The 25,166-nt window shown below is 38.9% G+C and overlaps 1 protein-coding gene across 2 annotated transcripts in view; it reads left to right on the forward strand.

The window, feature by feature from the left end:
- The window catches only part of PIGK (phosphatidylinositol glycan anchor biosynthesis class K), a 63,926-nt gene that overhangs the window by 31,240 nt on the left and 7,520 nt on the right, over positions 1 to 25,166 (forward strand). For both annotated transcript variants that reach the window (XM_032696846.1, XM_032696847.1), the window contains exon 10: positions 14,337 to 14,412. In XM_032696846.1, the coding sequence (XP_032552737.1) occupies positions 14,337 to 14,412 (76 nt within the window). The remainder of the gene's footprint in view (positions 1 to 14,336; positions 14,413 to 25,166) is intronic.

Here is a 25,166-nt window from a genome sequence, read left to right on the forward strand (position 1 = left end):
CTGTCACAAGTGGTTGCTGCTCCCTGACGATCCCTCCTGCAGACAGAAATCTCTGCGCTGCCTGCCTGCCTCTGCCAGAGGATTGATTCAAAAGCGCTGTAGAAATCTTCCAAATCTCAGTGTGTGGCCTTGTTATCACCTAACAATCTGTTCAGACTCTGGAGATTATGTCTGGTGTGCTCTGACAAGGTGCTGTTGATGTGTACTTCAAATTAGAAACTCATAAACATGACACTGCGAAGCGGTTTTCTGCAACATCTCTGTTAAGTTCCTGCAGAACTCAATACAAACAAAATAAGTATTGTTTTCTAGGATTTTCTGTGCTGTTTTTATAGATTTGTGGGAACTCAGAAGTGTAGCGCTGTTAGTGGGTTGTGGAGGCTTGAAGCAGTATGTTGTGAGAAAATGTGGTCTGTCACTAATGTCATGAAGTAGGAACACGACTGACCTCTGAATGTTTTGGGAGATTAAACTAAACCCCACTAGGTGGTGCAAGCAAATAAATCACCTTGCAAAATGCTTCTTTCCGGGTGAATAAATTTGGGGAAAGGGTGTCTTTATATATTCCCCCAAATATATACTTTGTTTTTTTCATTTGTGGTTTCGTACAGTAGTTATTAAAATTTAATGTTTAATGCTGCCATAAAGCAGTCATTGCACATGCAGGAGAAAAAGTGCATTCTGGTTTTGGCTGAGACCTTCATGTCTGCCTTTCTTACAGTGTGGGCAGGTGTCACAATGCTGAATTCATAGCTGGGGTGGGGGCTCTCAGAGGAAGTAGCAGAGGGCTTCCTTCGTGTTTTGCTGTGCTGTCAGGAATGGCTGCTGTGAAATAACATCCTTCCTAGGGGCTGACTGAGACATTTCCAGACTTGGCATCCGCTTGGAGAATTCTCTCTCAGGATCTCTCTTGTTGCGGTTTCACTTTGGAATTGCTTACCTTTACAGCAGGATTGTGTACACATGATTAAAACTGTTTGTTTGTTTGAAGAACAGATTTCAAACATTAAGTTACAATAAGGCACTCTCAGTTTACAGTGGGGTGAATAAGGTTCCAGTAGAAAATATTTTTGACATGCAGTGAATGTGGTTGGTCTGTGAGGGTTAACGTGTACGTCAACAGATCAGGAGTTTGGTTTTGTTTAAAAAACCAGACAAACAAACCAGAAAACCACAAAACAACCCCCAAACCTTCGTTGTACTCCTTCATTGTGCTCCTGAGATGACAATGCCGTAACCTTATCAGTTTGTGTTGCACTTGGCTATGCCATTGTCTTGAATTCAGATTATATAACCTTTCAGTATCCTCCACCCTCCATTGAAGACCTCTTGTGTAATGGTGATTTTACTGAAGATGCAGTAACCCATAGTTGGTCAACATCTTTTTGTAGCCATAAGATGAGTAGCAAAAGTTTCTGAATAACAAAACCCACCACATTCTTGAGATGAGTGGAAGACCTCAGGAATTTCTACCTATGGAGAGCCATCAGCACTCTCATTTTCTTGCCAGTAATCATATTTTACCAGAGTTTCCCTGCAGGCTGCCAGTCCTTCTGAGAAGGCAGTGGCATTGTGGGGCTGCCACGACACCAAGGAAAGCCCTGCCTGTGCTGAAGGGCAAGTGCTGCAGTGAAAGTGGTGTTGGCTGTTTAGCAGTCAGCTTGGGATAGGAGATGTTCTTCCTAGTGCTGTTTTCCCATGATGTCTGTCTTCCAGGCCTTTCTCTCTCCATGAATAGAATGCATCAGTAAATACTGTGTTACCACGTTTCAGCCCAGGACTCTGTGATGAGGCAGTAACCGCAGTCACTGAGCAGCTCTCTGGTGAAAGTTCAGTCCATTACAGAGCAGTGTTTTTACTGAAATGGAAGTTTTTCATTTCAAGGTGTCTTATGTACTCATCAGTGGGGATGGGTGTGTTTGCCACATTCATTCTGGTTTTGATAAACGCAGCAGAAATAGGGTTTTGGTCTGCTTTTTTCGGTAGACTTTTCTTTTGTGTTTGGTTTTGGTGGGTTTCTTTTTTTAGGAAATAAGATATTAAACAGGCTATGCCCATGAAATCTCGGTTGACCAGCAGTCATAAAGAATACATATACTTCCAACAAATAGTCAACACATACTCTGAGTTTTGCAATAAGATTTTGTTAGACTGTATATCCTCTGTAGGGTACACATAGAAAAGTTGCTGCAGAGGTATTAAACTTTAAATGCAGAAAGAAAATATTTTTTTCTTAGTTTCCTTGAGTAGAGGACCAGCATACTTGATTGCCATCGTGCACTTTTGGTTATTATTAACTCCAAAACCAGAGTAGAACTATATATTGATGCAAGTAGAAGGACTTCATGGTATGTCTGTTAAAATACTTTGATATTGAAAAATCAGTGCCAATGGTTTTGGTTGCTTATATTGCAATAGTCTGTGGGAGTCCCACTCATGAGTGAGGATCCTCTGTAGCTGAGCAATGACCATATACAAGAAAGACACACTCCTGCCAGTATGGTGCTTACATGCAAAGTACTCTCACAGTTTTGGTGACAGATTTATTAAACATGCCTGAAAACATGAGAGCAAACGGGTGATTTGGAAATGAAGGTTGTTTTCCACAAAACATTTAAAATATGAAGTTAAAAGGTGCAAGACAGAATGTAAGCTCTTTACCAGACTTCACATATTTGATAGCATGTAGCACACAAAATTTTGTAGAAAAAAATCTTCTTTCAGCTGTTACATTCTTTGTTTCCCTCAATTTGGATTCTTTTCCTTGAGCATGTTATTGTGCAATTGGAGTTTCTCCATTGTTTCTATAACTGTTACTTATTCCATCTGCAGGGGGCGAAAGGATGTCTGGCTTCATTATCTGTACAAAATGAACCAAGAAACTTGTAATTCTTCATTTAGTTTCATGGTTGCCTTTTATGCATATATGTATACACACAGACACATTCACATTTATATATGGGATTGTGAAAGACCTTGGCAGCGTTGGAGATATTGTTCTTTTACCTAAGGTGTGCTGAGCTCCTGAAGTCACTCAGCTAAAAACTGAGTGACAGGCATTGTGATCCTTTCTGCTTTACACAGTCTCTTGCTGGTAGTATCTGCTGATAATGTGTGCTTAACATTCAGATTTACTGATACAATATTCTGCAGATTTTAAACGTGTGCAGGAAATGACTTTTAAATAATGGAAGAACCTACCACAGGAATGAGGTAAAGACTGAGATTAGGTTAATAATACTAGTCCTTCAGTCTTAGTTACAGTTGTAAATAATTTTTATGTAAACCCCTGCATTTGTTTAAAAAAAAATGACATGAACAATCCTCTGAGAAAAGAGTGAACTTCCTGGTTTTTTTCTGTGTTTAGTTTCTGAAAGTAAAACCACATGAACCCATTCACTGTATACACTCTACTGTCATAAGGCAGTCTTAGAAAGTCATGGTCAGCTTAAGTTTGGGCATGACTGAGTACTGAAGGTTTAATTTTAAAAGTTTAACTCCCATTTTCAAAAAGAACTGTTTAATATTAATCTTTGATAGACATTTTTGCTAGCATAATAATTCTTATGACTCATATTTTTTACTGCGGGTAAGGTCCAACCCATATAGGTGTTCCTGAAAAACGCCCTAATTAGTTTTTAGGAAATTACCACTTTATATAAGTAGAACTTACCATTTTATATAAGTAGCTTTTTCTCTGTTATATTATAAAGAAGATCTTTGATGATTGCTTAAATGTTACTTAGCATTTGTGACGCCGCAGAATCGATATCAACACAGGTATGTAAATAAACTGAAACTTCTGTAAAAAAACCAGCTTTTTTGTGTTTAATAGCTTTATCTCTACTTTTGCAGTAAGGCAAGTCTGTGCAGAGAATTGAAGGTAGCTGAGGAGGAACAATGGGGAGGGACATGGCTGTAGCTCTCAGAGCTGCTTCTGTTCCTGCTTTAGCCTTGTCCTCTGGAGGCTGCAGAGTGGAAGGGTGCTGGTAGCCTGTGGCACGCTCCAGGCTGCTGCATCTGTCCCTTCCCAGTAAGGAGAGGGTGAGGTGATGGGGAATGTGGACATGCCAGGCTCTGAGGTGCCAGATTTCCTGTCAAGTGTTTGCATTAGAAACCACCTTGGAATATTAGAAGTTTGGCTTGCCCAGCCTACTGCTTGGCTTTGTAGCTAGTAATACCTTGCAAATCCAGACATATGTCTGGTACAGGCTGTAGCTACAGATGCTGGAATCAGCACAGCACTGAACTGAGTGCAGGGAGATAATGTGTCTCTCCCACATGCCTCAGACCCAGGGTTGCCTGGGTAGGCAGGGGAGTTCCCAAGTTTCTGTGCCTCTTGGGAGGTTAGCAAATGGTGTGCTGTGTGCTTGACCCAGGATAAGTGTGACTTGCTGCTTCTGCTTTTGTTCCTGAGGGCAGACCACTAGAAATCATATGGGCATCAAGGCTATAAAGTTTGTAAAGTCACTGAACTTAATATAGAACATTCTGGTTAATGTACAGTGGTCTGTGGTGAACAGGAGACAATTCCTTTCTGGTTCTAGTACTATAGGAATAAGTGAGGACAGAAAGGCAGACTATAAAATAATAAAATGAAAAAAAAAAACATGACTGCTTTACAGGGTCAAAAATGAACAGATTCATTGTTCAGCATTAGCAGACTCAGTAACCTGCAGTACCTTTGCCTCAGAGAATATGATCTAAGTGTTTGTATTTTAACTAGAGGTTTCATCTGCCATTAACAGGAACAAACAAAACCAGAATCCAGACAAAAGTAGTGCACAAGTCATCTCTAAATAACAGAAAATCACGGTCGAGAAGGTAAGACTGATAAAAAGCTCAAGAGCTGCATACATGCTGTGCAGCTTTCTGTGAAGAAAAGCCCTTCTAATGTGCTTAGCAGTGTAATGTTACCTGGGTACATGCACTGACAGGAGAACTAAAACATTTACTGCTGCCTGATTGGAATGCTGCTCAGTTCTGCCTGCCCTGGCCACTCTAAGGACTCCTGGAGTTGGCTGCAGAGAGGAACAGCCGTGATGAAAGAGGGGAAAGCACTTGATTAAGTCTTGTGATACAGTGTTCTGCAGTTCTTGGTGTATCTTGGTTGTCTGCTTTATGGAAATGTGTTACTGATCATGTTGTAGCAAAAAAAGATCAAAAGCAACAGCTAGTATTCAGGAGAGGCTTGATTGCATAGCAAACCACTTCTCAAAAGCCCAGAACTGTAATTTTTATGATTAATTTTTGGAGTGCCGAGGGTATAGTGTGTTTCCAGAAAATCTGGTTCTGTTATTGGTACTGATATGTGTGTTCTTTTATACATTTATAGACAGAAGTTCAATTGGTGTCTTCCCTGTAATGTCCTGTCAGTAGGGGCTGGAAGCTGGCAGGCTGGTCCTGTGAAGGATCTGGAGGTGGTGATGGACACCAGGTTGAACATGAACCAGCAGTGCTGTTGTTGTCAATAAAGGAAGCTGCCTGCTGAGCTGCATGAGGAGGAGGATGATTAGCAGATTGAGCAATATTATTATTATTATTTCTCTTTGACACTGATGAAGCCCTACCTGGAACACTGTGTGTGGCATTTGGCCTTCCCCCTCAGGAAGGATGCTGAGGCAGTGCAGAGGGTCAGTGCCTAGAGCACATCCTGCGACAGGGAGCTGAAAGGGCTGGGCTTGCTTACCCTGAGAACATGGAAATGCAATAGCAGGCTGCAGCTGTTGGGAATGCAGTTCCTGAGGTGGTTCAGGGAAACTCTTCTTGTGGTGACAAGAGGCATTGGCTGTAGGTTTGTGGCTTGGGAGGTTCAGAATGGACATCAGGAGAGGGCAGAGTAGCACTGGAGCACGTTACAGGGAGGGGTGGTGGAGGTTCAGCAGGCAGAGCCGTGGCTGACCCGACCTGGTGTTGGGAGGTTGAACCGGGTGGTCTCCAAGAGTCCCTTAGAAACAAGATTCCTGTAGTTCTGCAGAGAGCAGGTGTCGACACTGCTGCTTTGGCAGATCCTTGTAGTGAAATAAGCAGTCTCATGAGAAATTATAGCTGGATGGTACATTGTGTGACTCATGAACTGAAGAAATAGAAGTGTGTGCCGTGGGTGTAGAAATATTGGGGCTTAAAATATTTGTATTGTGGGGTTTTTTAGAAGGTGCTTGTTGAAAAGTGTAGGAATACAAACCAATGCAGATACATTGTTTAGTTTGAATATATGCAGGAAGGAACAGTAGTATTAAACAAAATATGAACTTTGCTATGAAGATTAATTGTGGGCACTAAATAATGGAATTGCTATCCTGGCACATTTCCCTGTTAGTTCTTTGATTTAAAATTATCTTCCTGCTGATTTTTCTGTCTTTCAGTGCACTGGCATGTGGTGTTGAATTGTCTGCATAAAGACCAGGTACTGCTGATAAACTTTCAGTTGTGAAAAATGAACAAGCTTGCTTTGTCCAGCTGAAAGTTTAATTTCAACATGTACTGGTAGCAGTATTTAAACTGCCTGTGTGATGTGGTGCCATGGGAGGATTTGGTCTTTTTTTCTTTGAGATTTCTGTGAAATTCAGTCATGGGTTTCCAGACAACTGGTCATAAAGTGATAATAACCCGTGTGTGTTTTTAACCACTCTTGTAAACATGTTGCCTTGCAATTAGGAGGGACTGGATTCAAGGGGGAAATGTGCAGCCTCAGTTCTTAGATACAGCACACGTGCACATCAAACTAGGTGGAATGTTTGCTCAGTGAGGTGGGCAATGTTCTCCTCTGGCTGGTTTGGACCATCAGTAGAAGCTCCTCTGATATTGCTGGACTTGTCTGTGCCCCAAGTTTGGAAAATTTGATAGAGACATTTGTTCTCTTTTTCCTCCCCAACCCTGCCTGGTGTGAGAATGAATTAGCAGTAAGTGATGAGTACCTACTTTTAGCTGTGGACTTAAATGGTGATTTTTAGTGATAGAGGAGAGACTTAGCGGGTCTTTTTATCTCCAACTTTTGATTAGCATTTTGTGCTTCAGCAGCATTGTCATGTGGAAGTTTTAAATTAATTCAAAAGAGATTTTCTAATTTACCTAAAATGTGGAGTAGTTGAGATAACAGAATGAAGCCCCACAGGTCATGTGTTTTCCAGTAGTAGCAAAGTCAGTTCTGCTTACTTAAGCTAATATTCTTTTTAATTCCTTCCCTGTGTCTTGCTTCTATAAAAATAGGAGAAGGCAGAACAGTGACTAAACATATTTTGACAAAAGTCATTGGCTAGAAAAGAGGAGAGAGACTCTAGACTTCTGTTACCTCCTTTTAGGATCTTAGGATGATTAAGAATATGTGGCTTGGTATCGCCTGAAATTCTTCAGATCAGAAATTATGTGTGGATCACAGAAAGGCAGAGGAGACATTTGTTATAGTCAATTTTTATCCAGTTTGTGAAGCAACTCAATGTGTCTGGCAGACTGTGGGAACACCAGAAGACCTTTTTATGATGGGGTCTAACAGAAAGTATTGCACATTCAGAGGTGTAAGATATTTTTTAAACTCCAGGAATAAGTCTGTATGACTAGTTTGGGTCAAAGTCTTTCACGTTTATTTGAAAAGAAACAAACAGATTACAGGAAATATTTTGCATTTCTGAACTGCAAGATGCTTTGCTGCTTTATTCCACAGGAATACCTCACTGTAAAGGCCAGCATGCTCAAGTAAAATTAATTTTTCTTTGCAGTGAAGTAGCTTCCTTCTTCAGATGATTGTAAAACTGATTGTGTCTAACACTGATTTAGTTTTTCATCGCATCAGAGATATTTTTGCCGTCAATTTATTTTTTCCCCTTTATCTCCATGCTGTATTGTTCATTTTTGTGCAATCTGCTTTTGAAACCATCGTTGACAGTCTGCCACATTCTGCAGTAGGTGCTGAATGTTTTCTTAAGCAGGCAAAAGACTTGTTTGGACCCTTAAATTGAAGAAACTGTGCCGTGAAGGAGACGTTGTGAGGAAGTTCCTTGGAATGATGATGCTCTCAAGTGTTTGCTTCTCTTCTCTGTGACTATCCATGTGATAAACATGGATGGGCAAATCTTGCATTCCCTTATAAAAATAAGAAAAGCATTGATTAGCACACTTTTGGGGGAAGAGCAGAGTTAACCATGGTCTCACCTTTTCAAGTACAGGCTTGAAACATCAGTGCTTCTGTTGTTTGAGCATGCCCAATTCTTAAATAAGTGTGAAGTTGGGATTTAGCAGATAGATCAAGTAGCTGGCATTAATCCAAGGTCTAATTCTTAATCTTCTGTACTATGGATATGGTAGATAAATTTCTCAACGGCCAATTTCAAAAACTGTTCACTCAAACCCGACATAGCCCATTTCAGCCTCTCTTTAATAGGAAAGCTAATAACTTTTTCTGATGTGGTGCATAAAGCTCTGGTATTTTGTTTGCTTTTTATTGCCAGATGCAAGTGTGTTCGTGTATTTACAGTCAATAAAGCTAGCAGTGCTATACACAGGTTTAGATTAATAATTTCAGCCTCTCAGTCCTGGGTGTGTGATTTTGGCCTTGCTGTGTTGTTTGCACCCTTTGGTCTTGTGCTGACTGTCCCATCACTTGCACTATTCCTGCTCTGAGCTCCTTGAAAAGTGGGACAACCCATTCCAGGATTTTCATGCCCTTTCAGAAATCATGTCTCAAACAAACCAGGCAGCACCTCACCAGTACAACTTGTTTGCATCTACAGCAAATAAAGATGATGATCCCCAACCCCCTTCCTCCACAATGCATTTTTGTCTCTGAGAGCCTTTTTTCACCCCGTTCACACTCTTGACTTTCATTTTGTGTCGTTTCCAAGAGAGGTGGTTATTTATTAGGACTTACCAGCGAGCAACAATAGTTTCAAAAGAGGTGCAATATTACCTGTGCACGGGGTCATGTGCATAAAATTGTGTGAACTGTCCAAACCATCAAATCTAGAGACTATATAAGAAGGAAGAAATATTAGCTTTGGTCCTGTTGCCTGCTGTAATGAATGTTTGTATTTGCCAAGAGATGGGTTTTATGTTACCTAGACTTTTCTGTCTTTTGAGTATCTTAATAGCCCATTTCTTCCATGAGCAAACCAGTTGGTGGTCACGTCGCTCTGTTTTTCCCCCTGTATTTTTGTAGTACTTGCATGAGATAAAAGATATCTCTGCCCTAAAGGCACTGCAGCTGTTCTGTGTAGCAGACCATGGGCTGAGGTAGCACTTGTGCTCCTGATGGTAGGAATTTATTTTTATTTAGCACGTGTAGACTTTCATAGGATTTTCCCCATCAGAGCGAGCATGCAAATATAAATAACAAATAAGATATTTCACTAAGTATCCTGACACGTTTTACTGGATTTAGATTCACTTTCCCCAGTTTCTGTTTCATGCTCGCTTTCCTTCATCTAAGAGCAGTCACGGTGGCGGTACAAAAATAACTTTTAAATTGAATTTTTCGAGATCCCCCTATTCTGCTATCTCTTACTGCTTCCCACTTCTCATCTGATTTTGTGTTTCTTTCTAGTCTTCTCCCTGAAAATCAAGATCTCCTTATGCTTTGCATTGCCAGCTGCCAGGCGTGGTGCTGTATGTGCTGATATTCCACCAGTGTGAGCTGGCTTTGGCACTGCTGGCAGCGCTCTGCTGTCACGCTCAATTGAGACAGAAAGGGCTCCTTCTGACCGGAAAATTAATGGATGAAAAATGACTTTTTGTTCCCGTAATAGAATTGTTTTGAAAGAAATTAAACAAACAAAGAAATCTGTATTACAACAAATTAGCCCCTCGTTTTGCAAAGGTTTAAAAGTGTCAAATACAAATGAACCGAAGGAGGTGAGGCCAACTGATTTGGTGAAATTACAGCCTTGAATTGCTGCGTGTGATTTGAGCACAGATTCCATCAACTGAGATGGTTTTTTGTATTTGGATTTTTTCTCTGAGATGATAACTAGTTTTGAGCAAAAGTGAATGCCACCCCAGGCATCTGGAAGTTATCTCTGGAAAGAATAACCAATTTACTTGTGTCGCCCTGTGAAAGGGAGAGATGAAGTTGGGAGGATTGTAATGGAGATGATCTTCCTCCTGATCTCTTCTTTTCCTCCACCCTGCAAAAGAGGAGGAAGTAGAACATCCTCTGCTGTGTTCCTGTGTTGACCTTTTTCTCCTCTCTAGTCATGGCTTCCCTATCCCTGATGGTTTTTCAGAGGGAGTTGCCTTTTACAGGTAATTCTTCCACGCCAGGAGGCCCGTTGTTAGTGGGCTGCTGATCTGAGGGCTGGTGGAAGACAAGTAGCAGTTTTGCAGCAGGTTTCTTTCTCCTTGGTACCAACTGTCCTGGTAGTGGCTTTCTTTGATCCATAGAAAAACTGACTAAGGTAAGCAGTGTCACTTTGTTAAAGACAGAGTGTGAGGCTGCTTGTGAATCAGACAGGCTGGTGTCCTGTGTTGCAGTCATGTGGTGGTTCATTGTTAGTGTGGTCCCCGTTACCCTTTTCCTCATCTCAGCTCTCCTGGAAAATGTTTTTGCACGGTTCAAGGCATAACAGGTGCCTGGAGTAGCCAGTTTTGGGTGCAACCCTTGCTCTGGGGGAGAGAATTTGTGAGCTGTTATCATGTTGTGTGATCTTAATGGCAGTGGGCTGTCTCTCTTCTTATTTAAAAAGCTGGTTAAAATATAGCCTTTTGCCCACTTGCAGGGGCTTTTAGGCTCCAATAGCCATTTCTGGCCTTTTCTCAGGACAGACAAGTCTTGACTTTCCTCCTGTTCTTGGAGCATTCAGGATGGATGCTACTCCATGGAAGCCTTTTGCATGCAGTGTTTCATCCTCAGTGCTGTTTATAGGATAGCAATTTCTTGTTGCATCATCCAGTTTTCAGCTTTGGTAGAAGGAATGACCGAACAATGAGTTGTGTTGGTGAGATAAAAGAACCCAAATGGAGAGGAAGTTGTCTTTTATACCTGTTATCCGAATGATTAGGCCATTAAACTGGTCTTTGCACTGAAAAATGAAAATGAGATTTATGGAGCCTTCATAATAGTATAATTCTCTTCAAGGAGTTTATGTTGCTAATATCTGTTAAAATGAATTCTGAAAGTGGTATGTCTAACTGATGTAGTTATACAGAGGCCTGGAAGGTACCTCTGTCATAAAGTTTATTTCTGCCACAGGTGCTATCACTTGATAGGAAAACTAGAAAGATTATTATATCACTAGATAGGAAAATTAGAAAGATCAGCAAAAGCTGTTGTTTTCTAACAAAATTTTTACTTTGCTTAAAATACAATATAACTTCTAAGGATAATTCCACTTCTTAGCTAAAAAGGATGTCACTATTAAGTGCTTTTAATTTTCCACTGTGTACATAGCTATGGGCAGTGAATATAATAACAATTCAGATCCGACTCTTGGCTGGAACCATGAGTAGAAGCACTATGAGAACAACACTAGAAAAATGTGTTGAAATACTCTGATAGTTGATCAGAGAAAAGAGGTGGAAACAAAGCATTCAGGAAAATCATGGTGAAGTCATGGATGTGCTCAGATGGATCTCAGTGTGTAGCACCAGGACAAACTGCCATAGAGTGTCTTTAGATGGTGGCACTGCAGTATCACCATGATGAAGACTATGAGTTATTCTTGCACTTTATTTGGTAACCTTAAATGCCCAGAGTTTACTGAGACACTTCTTTTTATAGCTGCTTGTTTGTTGATGACTTGCTCCCGGTAGGGGATGTAGTTGGGCAATATATCATAGAACTTTTTTGTCAAGAGTTTTGATCTTCCATGCCTTAATTTATACAGTTTCTTGTAAAAGATGGAGACACATGCTCATCCAGTTGAGGAGGCTTATCTGTAGGAGAGAAGAATCAAAACTCTTTTGTAGACTTGACAGCTAGTACATCACTGAATACATTTGCAAAAAGTTTATGGCATTTAAGCAAAAATTTTGAGAGAACACTTCTGAACTTTTCTTCCAAAATACCTGTGTGCATGTCTGTACACATATTGTAGTGTGGGTATATAAATGTAGATGTGTATGTAAATATATTATAATGTATATCTACCCTAATCTATATATTATAATTTATTTATATAAAAAATGTGGCATAGTTCAAGTGATTTTTTTTTTTCAGGAAGTAAATTAGAAAAAATAAAATGTCTTTCTTGATGTTTAAAAAGGTCCTATCAGCCTAATTTCAATTTAAATCTAATTACTTTAAAATACGTGTTTATACTGTTCTCCCCTCCCTATTTTTGTTTAGTTAAGCTTCCTAAGGCTTAAAATTATCTTGATCGTTTTGCTTTATCTTTTTTAATCCTTTGACATTTGAAGAAAGGTCTTTTTTTCTGCAGTTGACAAGGAGGGTGTTTGACTGTGGAAGGGAATGCTGATTCTGTCTAGACAGAAAACCTTGCCAAGTATCCAAGGTCCTTGACAGAACAGACACACAGGCTTCACTTTTATTCCTGCTAACATTCAGATTATAGTAATTTTAGCTCTTACTTGGAGCTTAAAGTGTTTAATTTTGGGATTTGAGTTACTCTTTTCCTTTTTTTCCAGATTTTCAGTGCCCCTGTAAAGACTGTAGAGATAAGAGTTCAAGATATTGATGAATATTGTGTCGTGTGTACAGTTGTTTCATATCGAGAACTGTGGCTAAAAAAAATGGGTTTATGTAGCTGGTATCCATAAATCAAGGTGTTGTGTCAGCTAACAGGCTCCCAGTAGAGCAGAAGTAATCTCCAGTTCCCACTGACTGTGGTGTGTTTGCCAGTCAGGACAAATGACAGGAAGTGGGAAGGAAATGAGTGGAAAGGTTCCTTCCGTGCACTACAGTGGAGTTGCCGAGCCCACTCTAAGCTGTGTTGGTTGTGTTGGACTGTAACAGCAGTGTATTTCATGGTGAAAGTACAAATTCATCTTTGTCATAATAATCCAAAAACTCTAAAAACCATATCAGTAGATGAGCTCCGTGTGCAGGCCAGCTGCAGGAGTTCAGAGCGTGCTTACTTCATTTTTCTTCAGCACATTAAACGGTTCTGGGCAGGCTGGCACTGTGAGCTTCGAAGTATTGCTGTGTTTCTTTCGTTCTCTGCTTCTAAATTTCTTACATAGTGAGACTTTCATGCTTTCATACCCTGTTCGTTACAAATTTCTGGATAGTCAGGCTCTTATTTGGAGCTTAAAGCCTTTTAAACCACAGCTGAAATTCAGCAGTGGAAAAGGGAAGAGTTGTGCCCTTGTTGTCCTCTCTTTTACCACAGCCTGGTGACTCCCAGTGCAGAGACTGAGCCTGTACTTTCTGGCTCTTACCTGCCAGCTGGTCTGCAGGTAAATTAACCCAGCAAGTGTGTATAATTTTTGACTAGAATGGGTATAAGGTAGTAATCTGAGCCTGGAAAATAACGTATTGGCCACAATTTTCGTCTGAAAATAATTCTGCTTTAACTTTAGAGAAAGGTCTGTTTTTATCGAGAATTTTTCCCCTCCATTCATTTCTTCTCATATAACTCAAATTCCTATATTCAGAACTCTCAGAAATATAGAGGAATGGCTGATGAAAAACTTGAGTGATACTTTGAAAATATAGCACATGCTGTGCAGTTCCAGTAGATGAAAGCGGTATGGTTGAAGGGTTTAAAGCATGCTTTCATATTAATTTACTATCATTTAAATATTCTTCTAAGAGACTGCTTATGGATTCTGATTTTTCAACTGCAGCTACAGTTTATTCAAAGTTTAAAGGGTTGTGATGCATATTCTTTGTGAAGTATTCTGCTCTTTTTTTTTTTCACACTAGTTTTTTGGCTTTTTGGTAACCAGTAGAACGAATATTTTTGGTATTGAACTTCTGCCACACCTAAACATTGATGTCACTTGCAGCAAAAATGGGAAATGGTGAATAGTCCCACTTGCCTTTGAACTGGCCATATTTGAATTGTGTTGGCAGGATGGAGTGAAGAAGCTTGTGTTGTTAACAGGGCTGAACCCGCTCTGTAAATGTATAAGGCTTTTTATATCGTGGGGATTTCAATCCAGCTTTCACCAGTGCTTTGTTCACCTAAAACTAAATGTAAAGGTTTTCTTAGGTTTCTGCTGCTAAATTTGTGCTTTATGTCAGGGAGGAAATCCACAGTGTTACACACATTTCTGTTTACTATAAATTTATTCTTTTGCTCAACTTTGTAAGAAATATATTCCATTACTGTCACAAAATACACTTTTTCTTCACCATAAGCAAAATAATATCCCCAAAACTCCTAATTTCAATAGTTTGATTTGGTAGACATTGTACTAACTTTGTGAACTTAATTTCTTTGCAGGTTTCCAGAGGATGAGTTTGCCACAGAACCACTAAAATACGCTGAACAACTTCCTGTAGCTCAGATAATACACCAGGTATGTCTTTCTATTTTAAAAATTTCTTTGAAAATAAAGAAAATCTGTAAGACTTAAACTGCTTTTCTAGGTCACACAGAATTAATGTCCTTATGCTGGAAGCATGTATAAACAAGATACTCTTGTTCAGATGACAACTATTAAATTATAAAAGTCTTATTCTGAACGTGGCAATGAAAGATGTTTGCTGTATGACACAGTTAACACTTCAGATCTTGTTGTTGGAATTGTTGTGTGTCTACTGGTAGAAAAGAAAAAAAAATTCCATTAATTTCTTCAAATTTGCATCTTGACCTAAATCATATTCCCCCTCCTGAAAAAGCAACTGAAGTATGGAATCATCATTGGGGAATAATTGTCGTGACGAGTTGAGCAGGGAAAACAATCTCTCCTCCTAATACAGTTCTGAATTAGCACCATTTTTATTTCCAACTATGGCAGTGTCATCTTACTTTCTGCTTTGCACGGGGTTTTTTGTTTACTGTTTGTTTTGCACAATAAATAAATAAAAAGAAGGTTGATGTGTTTTCCCAGATAGTGCCTTTTTACAGTGTCTTTATTTAAAAGCAATACTATTATTTTGATTTCAGTAAACAAATGAGGGATGATGTGAACATATGAGCTGGTTTTGAATGCTTAAAGATCGACAGGAACAAATAAAAGTCCACTAAGTGCCCAAATAGAATTTTGTAAACTACTTTATTAAGTACTAATTATTATTGTAGATTTTTCGAAATACCTTTGTCAGTCAGTGTTTTTAAGCAGTTGAGTTGCATGCTGGAGGCAGTGCTGGTTTTACCATAAAGGAAACATAAGCTGTATTTTAAAACTTTAAAGTGTACAAGTCTTTTCTGCGAGATGTAAACACGAGGGATTTAAAAACTTTTGGCCGAAATCTGCACCTTTGGGACGAATCTCTGATGTGTTCAGAACATGGAAGATTGAAAATCAGGACCAGTTTGTGTGTCAGGAACTCCCTGGTGTTGTCAGAGCTTCAAATGACCCAACAGCCTGCAAATGTCAGATTTAAAATTCTGTCTTCATGCCTGACTCTCAGCATAAATGAATTAAACAGCAGAGCAGGCAGCCAGTCAATATGTTCTTAACAGTGAGAGTGAGCAATGAAACAGTTTGGGGGTTGTTTGGAATCAGTAAATAGAAAGTGCATGGAGTGGCTCACCTAGAGGAAAATTTCAAATAGGAAACAGAATTAACCTTTAAGATGGTCGACCAGACAAAATGTCATAGCAATATTTTTCCAGCATTAGGTGGGTAATAACCAGGGAGGGTTCATTTGGCTGCTGTGTGCAACAGTGCAGTGCAATATTGCACCGTGGGAAGGCAAAAAGCTGCTTTTCTGGACTCTTACCTGTATTTGCCTGTATTTGCCCAGCTCTGTGGTGCAGAGCTGAGGCCTGCACGAGGCAGCAGAACAGACCCAACAGGACTGGAAATGCCAGGGCAATGTTTGTATGAACAAGTGGGGTTTTTTTTACTTGAAGAAAAAATAAGGAAATTATAAGAAATAAAAAAATGACATGAGTAAACCCAGTGAATAGTATTTATGGTGTTATGAGGCCGTCTCCAAATGGATAATCAGGGTGTTTTAATATGAGCATTTGTTGTTGGTCATGTTAACCCATGTTTTGTTTACCTCTAGACAGAGATAATAGCATCAGTAATGCATATTTTTAGCATAAATAGAGATTAAAATTTCACAGTGGTGGACAGGTATCCTAAATCAGTATAATGCTGAAGTACATTTTAATTATAGTTGTTAGCCAACATGGCTGTTAATAGTATCCAAATTTCACTTTAAATCTATTCTCCTGAACACTGCTAATATGCTACATGTTTTCCTTGGGAATTTAAATGTGATTTCTAACATTCTCTTCAGTACTTCATCTCTGGTATATTAAAAAATATTATACTTATGGACAGACATTAACTTTTGATTTCTAGTCTGATTATTCCACAAGAAAATTTCAGACTTGGTACATCCTGTTTAATGAAAGGAAGCCCAGGATCTGATTTTGGGATTGATCTTAAACTTTATGGCACTAGTAATTATTTATTATTATAGCAATCTAAAAACAAAAGAATAACAACCCTATAATGTTCCATTTGTCAGAAACATGTTTTATTTAATGCATTAGACCATAGTTAATTGAAAAGACAAATGTGAAAAAATGAAAATAAATAGCAGAATGGAAACAAATACTAACATTTAGAGCACTCCTTCTTAAACACAAAACAAAATCAGACATTAGTAAATAAAGTAGCTTTCTCCCTTTTCAAAAACAGAAAGGAAAAAAGTGTGCTTTTAACTGAAATAAAAAACCACTAGTGCTTGGTAAAGGAATGCAGTCATTAATATAAACTTGTTAAAATGTCAAAAGCTGAATTTTCAGGATAATACCCACATAAGACAGCCTTTTTAATGATGTTCTTTGTGTAGAGCCATGTGTACAATACTGCTACTGAGGATAAGTTTGGGAATAGTAAGGCCAAAAAAACCCTTAACCATAAGGGGAAGAAAAAGGAGAGACTAATTCTGTGCTTGTCTTTAGTCGAAACATGTCTGATGGGAGAAAAGGGGAAACTGCATTTGGGAAGATTGTTTTCATCTATCATAAAGGATATTCATTGCTGGCCTTGCAGTTCAGCGAGGTATTTTAATAAAAGTACCAAACTTCAGTGCTTGTGATCAGAATGTCAGTGTGTTAACATATTTTGCCTAACTGGGATTTGAGATATTGAAGAGGCTAAAATTGTTACAGGTGTCTCACTGATGGAAGAATGTTTTATTGATGAAAGGTAGTAGATAAATGCCAGATCTCTTGATGTTGTTATAATTGAAAACAAAATGAAACAGCAAAATCAGACCACGATCACCTTGCATACTTATTTCAGTCCACTCCAAACCACTAAGCAGATAAATGAACATTAAACCAGGATGGTCTTTCAGGACACTGAGTTGCAGCCCACGGTGGCAATTGCACAATTTACTTGGTTTGCAGTTGCAGATTTACTTAAAAATAGAGTTCCTAGGTATTTTCTTTTGTGGTAGAATGAGTGGGGGAATGTTAGATGCAATTCCTAATTTAAGGTAAACCGAGTGTCCTTTTGGAGGTATGTGTGTGTTTGGTTTGTAGAAGTTTTAACCCGTGCTTTTATATAAAACTAGATTTAAATTTAAGAAGGATGATGTGGGAGGATCTCCAGTTATAGATGCAGAGACTGAGGGCCATCAAAGAATGCTGCAGAGCTGCAGTTCTGCAGTAAATCTTGCAAGCAGGTCTTTGTTTCCATCATTTCTGTGCTTCTGTAACAAGTTTGAAACCACAGTCCACCCCCACCATTCCCCCAGATAAAATCCTTTTGCTTTGAGAATTAATTTTTTTGCTCCTTCTCAGGACCTCCTTCTCACATAGTAGAGGGCTGTTAGTTTGTTCCATTTGTTGATGTTATTCTGGTTTCATGCAGATTTAATTGACAGAGGTTTTCTTCTGCAGCATTTGCCAGAGATTGTTGAAACAGTGTTAAGAAAATAGAACACACAAATGCTGTATAGATTTTTTTTGAAGTATCTTTTTACTATCTATAACAGAACAATTTTAGCTCTCAGACTTAAATGTTTTCACAAACATTAAATTAAAGTGGTTTTATGTGGCTTACGATCTTTGTGAAAGACTCAGTATGAAAATTAACCCATCATAGGTAGGTACAGTCTTGAAAGCATAACTTTAAAATTCAATGTTCTCACTGGTGCCTTGCCCAGGGCCTTGTAGGAGGAGTTCCCCTGGCACTCAGTCTGCCTCTATCCTGATGGTGGAGTCTTGGTTCCTATAAATGTTTTATAAAAGCCATTAGTGTTCAGAACTTTGGTTAAGTATACAAAGTGTTTAATAGCATAGCAGTAACCCAGATTTTTATTTTTACTTTTGATGCAGACATTAGTTTTTGTTTATGAATAATAATTTATTAAAAGTTTTAAAGTACTTTGATAAGTGATACTTGCGTTTTACTGTGTCTTTACAGGCTAAGAGGTTCAAAAGCAACTTGTGATACTTAGATGTGTCAGGTTCAATGTGTAAAGTTTTAGACACAGCTATTTATACATTCTTTGAAAATCCATTCATGTAGCTGTGTTTGAAAATAACTTGAAAGCATATCTTGCTTTTTAGAACTCTGGTCGTGGTATTCAGCTAGACGGTGTCAGAGATAAAATATGACCTTTCACCAAAAGTTCCAAATTCTGCTGCACCTGCTAGCACAGACACAGGTCTTCTCAGGCAGGGATGCTTTTCTTTCCAGAACTAAATGTTTTGAGGATTATTGAAAATTGAATTTTTCATAGCAGCAAACATTAGAGAGTACTCTTCCTTCAGAGCCCAGTTTTATTTTAACAAAATGCATTACTGGGCTACCCAACAAAAAGCCTTGTGATGTGTCAGCTTGCACTAGGACACCTGCAGTTCTGAGCAACATGCTGAAGACAGTGTTGTCCTCTTATCATGGCCACTTTGAAGTTCATTCCCTAAGATTTCTTCTAATCTTAAGTTTGATTTAAAAAGTTGAGTAGCAGAATCTTGCTCTGTTATGAGTCATGTCATATATTAAGAATGGCACAGTCCCCTGTGTCTGAGTCACTCCAAGAAATCACCAAACACAACCGTGACTTGGTTGTAGATGGTACAGATCTTTTACTGGCAAAACATTCAACCAGAGACTTGCAGGCTTTTTTTTTTTTCATCTGGTGAAGTACTGCAGAGTCAGAAATGGTTTTCAGCACCTTCAGATGGAATCCAGTAGTCCATCAGGTTTTTTTCAATCACAGGAGACGATGATGTGGTGTTAACATAAATTACTGATCATTGTTTTTACTACCAAGCCATGGCTGCTTTTGTTTTGTTATGCTTTTCATCTGAGCATAAGGGAAACCCTCTGGAAGCAGAGACTTAGTAGAGCAGTTTCTTGTTTTCCATCTTCCCATTAGACTCTCGTGGGTGATCCCTCTCTGCCTGTCCATGATGGTTATTTTACTGTTTGTCAACCACAAGGGAAGTTCTGCTGGTTTATCTCTTTGTTAAATTGCAATATTAGATGGAACCTCTTCTCTTAGTCTTCAAGGCAGAATAGAGATAAATATCTTAGAATTATTTTTCTTTCAAATGCTGCCTCCCAAATCTTAAAAATCTAGTCGTAATTATGAGGAACTTCATTTCTGTAAGGCCAGAGTAGCAAAATATTAATGTATGGGGATCACTTCCTTTGTCTGCACACAACACTGCTCAGCAGAGCCAGAAAAGAGGCATGAGTGGTTTTTGTTGCTGACCAAGCATTACAGGGGATCTGAATGTAGTTTTAAATTTTTCCAATTATACTGAATACAATGGATTGAATAACTAAATGCATTGAAAGGTATCTTGCATGAGGAACTTGAACAGTCAGTTGGGGGGTTCTTGTTTTTAACCCTTTCCTACTAGGAATACCACACTGAGCAGTTCCTGTAAGCCAAGAAGAGGAAGTTTTGCCATGCCTGTTCCAGCTTCCCAGAGACATTTTCAGATGGTGTTTGGTAGCTTTTTCTTTCCAGAAATGTCACACGCATGGTCATCCTTTCCTCCCTGTTTATGCCTTAAAGCATGTAACTTTACCTCCTTCCTTGCACTTGTAAAAAATTAAACCAAAGTATATTTTAAACCTGTAAAAGAATTACCTCTTTTTGCCTGTTACACACCCTGTTAGGAACAGTTGGTTGAGCAGGTATCAAAATTTGAAGTGCATGTAGATAATTAGATCTTCTGTGCATCACTAGGATCCAGTCTCTGCTGTCACATCTTGGAATGTGAATTTATCCCTTCTTCACCTTCACCCAGCAAGGTGACAGTGAGCCCTAGTCCCTGCTCTCCCTCAAAAGCAGTTGCCTCTTCAGGGAGATGCAATAGCAGACATGGATGCAGCTGATGCAGGGTTTTCAAAATGACCATTTTAGGCTGTCCAGGTCCTGCAGTTTGGACAAAGAACTGTCATTTTTCTGAGGTTGTTTGTGTCTCTTTTCTCTTTCCCAACCTATGAAAACCCTGACATGTCCAGACTGGCGTTGTATCTTCATTCTCCTTTGGCACAGCGTGGGAGATCAGTTTGACAGGCAGCTTGGAGCAATTTAACCAGGGTCTGCCCTCAAATGGCCACATTCCACTCCCACCCTGTCCTGGTGGAGTCCTGTGCTTGTTAAGCACAGCAGTGAGGTGAAAACCACTGCTTGGAAAAAAATATAAAAGGCATTTCTTCAGTCTGGCTGAGTGTCTGAATTTCTAAAGCCAACCCGGATAGGAAGTATCAGCCAAAATTAATAAAGTGTTCTTGTATTCCCTGAAAGATTTTGTTTGTGTTTCTCACAAGCAGATGAGAAAGAGTGAAAATAATTGTTGTTCTAGCAAGTTGAAATGGAAATACACTGAAGGCTTTGGGCACATCATGGCAGTGCTCAGTTTGCCCTTGAGAATACTGCTAATATGAGGCTTTATATGTGACTGTAGCATCATCCATTTTGTGGATTATGAGACATCAGTTTCATACCCACCAGCATATAGAATTGTCAGATATACTATTAAAAAAATATATGAAAAGATACCCTGGCTCTGTAGCAGCTGTAATTGTTAGAGGTGCCACGTTGGATTTGCAGCTTCTTTAAGAGGTAATTCCTGTAACCGTTTCTTTTTAATAAGCACTTTTAAGATGTAAAATGAAGGAAGAGGTTCAGGAAATGACTGTAACGTGCCAGGCTTTTGTAGAGTGCTGTAGATCTTTGTGGTTTACTCGTCTGAACTTCAAATAACTGCATTTGGAGGGCAGGTAGGAGCTGTATGACCGCGGACTCAAAAATTATGTTTCTGATATTCAGAAAAATCGATTTGTGCCTTTTTACAGCTGAACCAGCCATGTGTTTGAAGATCTTGTATGCACGAACCCTTCAATATGCACTATTGATTTTTCTGTGTCTTTGTTTTGGTGTGGGACTGGTTGTGCCACGATCTGCTTTTGTTGTGCCCACAGCTGTGATTTTAAGGCAGTGGTTACTGTTCCTATTTTGCTGCATCTGTGCTCAGAGCTTTACAGAGAGAGACAGCTTCAGAAATGCTTGCAGCTTAAAGTAAACTTGAAGCAGCACGTCGGCAAAAAGCAACCGAAGGTTAACAGCGAGAGGTTCTGATTTGCAGACCAAGGCTGTAAAAGGACCATTGTGTTAATCTCTTCTGACTTTCTGCACGAAGCACACGGTTACTTTATTTATATTCTCCCTTCTTTTGGCTGTAGTGGCATCAGGAAGGGTGAGGAAAAGGGAGAGAGCTGAGGCTGGGAGATGTTTATTCCAAACATGGTGGTTAAGGGGAGAATAAAACCGAGGAGGACAATCAAGGCGTGTTGGTCCCTGTAGATGGTGACAGCAGGTCTGCACAGTGTTGCAGCTGCTGTGAAGGACCAACATGTCCATGTCCCATGGGTCTGGGTTGCTGACATCACTGCTATAGATAAAATATCAACAGCTATCTCACTTGGTTTGGGCAGCTGATCCTGGGACTGCTGCTGTCACTGCCAGTGTAAGGAGGCTATTTTTAAGTGAGTTCTGTACTTTGAGACTCTTTGCTCTCCTTTGTGGTCATAATAAGCTTGGCTAATGTCAGCTTTTTTTTGGCTAAAATTATCTCTTCAGCCATTTTCACTCTCAACATTTTAGTCCTCTCTTAAGGATATAATTCACTTTTTTCATCATCTTTGCTTCCATGAGATTTTTTTGGTGATGTATTGGTCTGCATTCACTTGCATTTATCACTTACAAGCCTAGATTCTCAGATATTCTGAGTCTTTCTGGGTCCCATTTATTTGCTGTTCCTTCAAATATTGAAAAAGTGAATACTATTTAGGACAGTGTGATGAGTTGTCTCCAGAGGGGGGATACTGAATAGGATTTTCAGTGCATAATGGTATGCAAATAATATACCTCTGCCTCTCATGGGAATAGACTAAATATCTGCACAAGCTGTCTGTGACCTTAATAGGTTTGTGGGCATCAGAATACACCATGTGCTGCTGCAGCAGAGTATCTGATGTACAAATACTATAGCTACAAATACACTAGCAAATACAGCTGGTGTGCATTTGTAACACAGGCAGTAGGTTTTAATAATAGTCACCACTAATTAAGCAGGTGATGCTTAATGTCTTATATTTAGAACATGCTAAGTCATTACACTGGAAGAGTGTCTTCATGCATGATACAAGGGAGAACTGAAAAACACACGGTAAATTGGTAGATAAGCTGTTCCATTAAACTGGTTTTATGTTGATGATGTTTCCAATGTAAAAGTACCTTTTAAAATTTTTGCTTCTTTTTAGTTTATTTTTATTACAGGTTCTAGAGCAATTCAGGAAACAGATGCTGGGTTTAAAAAAAGCTTTGCTTTAGCGAAGCTTTCTGTGCAAGAGAATGCATTCTTCCTAAAATTTCATTTTACTTAAATTAACTTGTATTTCCACTGAGGATGGCTTATATTAAGCACAAAGGGAGGCTTAGCAGTTTAGACTTCCATCAAATAAACTGCATAACTAAAAAGAGAAGATGCCAAGCCTCACATACTTATACTTGAAAGTATTGTGCTCTCTCTCATGGGAACTCGAGATTAGAGAAATTATAAAGGCTTTGCATAAAAACAGGGAGTTAGAATTAATTTTTGCTTAAGCAGGGAAGTGTCAAAAGCCTATTATGGTAATTTTTCAATTTTGTCTTAACTGTTCACACATTTTAAAATAGTTGTACAATTGAGTGGAGCCATAATTGATGTGTTGTGGCTGCTTTTTTTTTTTTTCCTTGGGCCATCATAAAACAGCTTAGGTGCACTTAGGCATGGAAATAGTAGGTCTGCTAATTAAGTAGATGAAAATTTTTATGTCATAGTGAGAAAATTTACCTAATGGATTGGAATAGTATTCTAAGAATGGTTCCCCTATTCTTAATTACATCCAAGTACCAAATATCAATATTACATGAAGACAATTAAACCACAAAAACCTTAGTGGGAAAGCATAATTTCTAGCAGTAGAATTTTGGGGTTGTAGAGATGATCATGGTCATTATTATTATTATAGTAAGCAGTAACAGTAAAAGTCTGCATTTAAAAAAATGCTTTATTAATGGTCTTTTAATGTAAATTAAAAGCTGAAAATATCATGGAATGAAGAGCTACTGCTACATTTATTTTTTTAATCTTTATTAAATTAAAAAATTATAAATCTTGTCTGTATGAGAAAAACCTGTGAAGTGCTATGGTGTAGTAATGCAAAATTTATGGCTGAACTAAAATAAATTTTAGGACTTCCCTAATTAAAGGAAAAACTGATTTAGCAAAGCCTTTTAATGGTAAATTAAATCACCGTTTCTTATGGTAAACACAGTATTTAACAGCAGAAATACTGTTCCAGAATTACTTTCAGTTTGGAGATCAGTTTTGCTGTTCTGTAGTATTTGTGTCCCTGGAATAACAATGGCAGGAATGAGGCAGACAAGTGCATGCCTGGAGGGGTGTGTGGAGTAGAGGGAAAGGAGGGGATGCTCGAAGATCCTAAAGCAAAGAGATTTCTTAGTCTTTATTCCTTATTTTATTGCTTAATACTGCATGACATTAGTGTGTGTGTAAGCACATGCAAAATTTGAGTGCAAGACTAAATTCTTGGCTTAGTTTGTGTTACCTGTCACTAAATATATGCAGGATCAGGGCCTTCCTATATAAAGGAAATTACTGAAGTATGTTTTAGTAGGTTGTCCAAGATGCAAGATTTAATTCCATTTTCTGCTGTCTGTTCAGTGTTCTGTAACATTTTCATTTCTCACATAACCTTGTACAGTTTTTATTAATCATTACTTTTTTATTGTTTACACATGAAAGCTTCCCTGATAGACAGTGTTTATTTAAATGGTATTCCAGTGAGTAATAAAATTAGCAGTAGGAGTTTTCCTAGATTTTTCTATCTACTGTATTTCTTCTGAGCTTATGCAGCATAAAAAGTAACTGTTACCAATAAGCTCACATTGATAAGGAAAAAATATAAATGTTATCAATCTTGACTTATTTTGCAGTGCTGTGATGGCAGATACTTTTCTGAACACTTTTCCTCAGGGGAAAGCACTGTTAGCATCAAACATATCCCCACATTTATCCCACTTAAACGTGTAATTCTAGGTGTTATTGGTGATTTTTTTTGTGTTAAGTTAATTATATTTTATTTACTCTCCAGTAGCTCGCTGTGAGGAGCACGGGAATGTAACTCCCAGCTCTTGACAGGGCTGATGAATGGCCAGAGATAGAGCTATTGGCAGGCTGCTCTCCAGTGCTCTGTCTGGAATTGTTTTCCTAAACAATTCAGAGGGTTGAAATTTGATGAAATCATTTCCATTGGAAGAATGAGTGGAAAGGGTAAATGACTGAAGGCTCCAGTAATGGAGCAGTTGTGTTCATGCTGTTGGACAGGGCAGACAGGAGCCTGTGCTGTGCCAGGAATGGTTCCTGCTGCCAGTGCAGAGGTGTTTGTGTCCACCTTGGGTCTGGCAAATCACACACCCGAGTTTGGAGGCCCCCTGTTGTGTTTGCCTGGTGGGCATCATTTACCTGAGCACTGGCTGGGCTGAGAATTCACCTGCCCTGGGTCCCAGGTGCTGGGAAGGCTCCCTGTGATCAGAAGTTTTATATTAT

Source organism: Chiroxiphia lanceolata, chromosome 9, assembly GCF_009829145.1.
Source record: "Chiroxiphia lanceolata isolate bChiLan1 chromosome 9, bChiLan1.pri, whole genome shotgun sequence".
In the NCBI taxonomy this organism is placed as follows: Eukaryota; Metazoa; Chordata; class Aves; order Passeriformes; family Pipridae; genus Chiroxiphia; species Chiroxiphia lanceolata.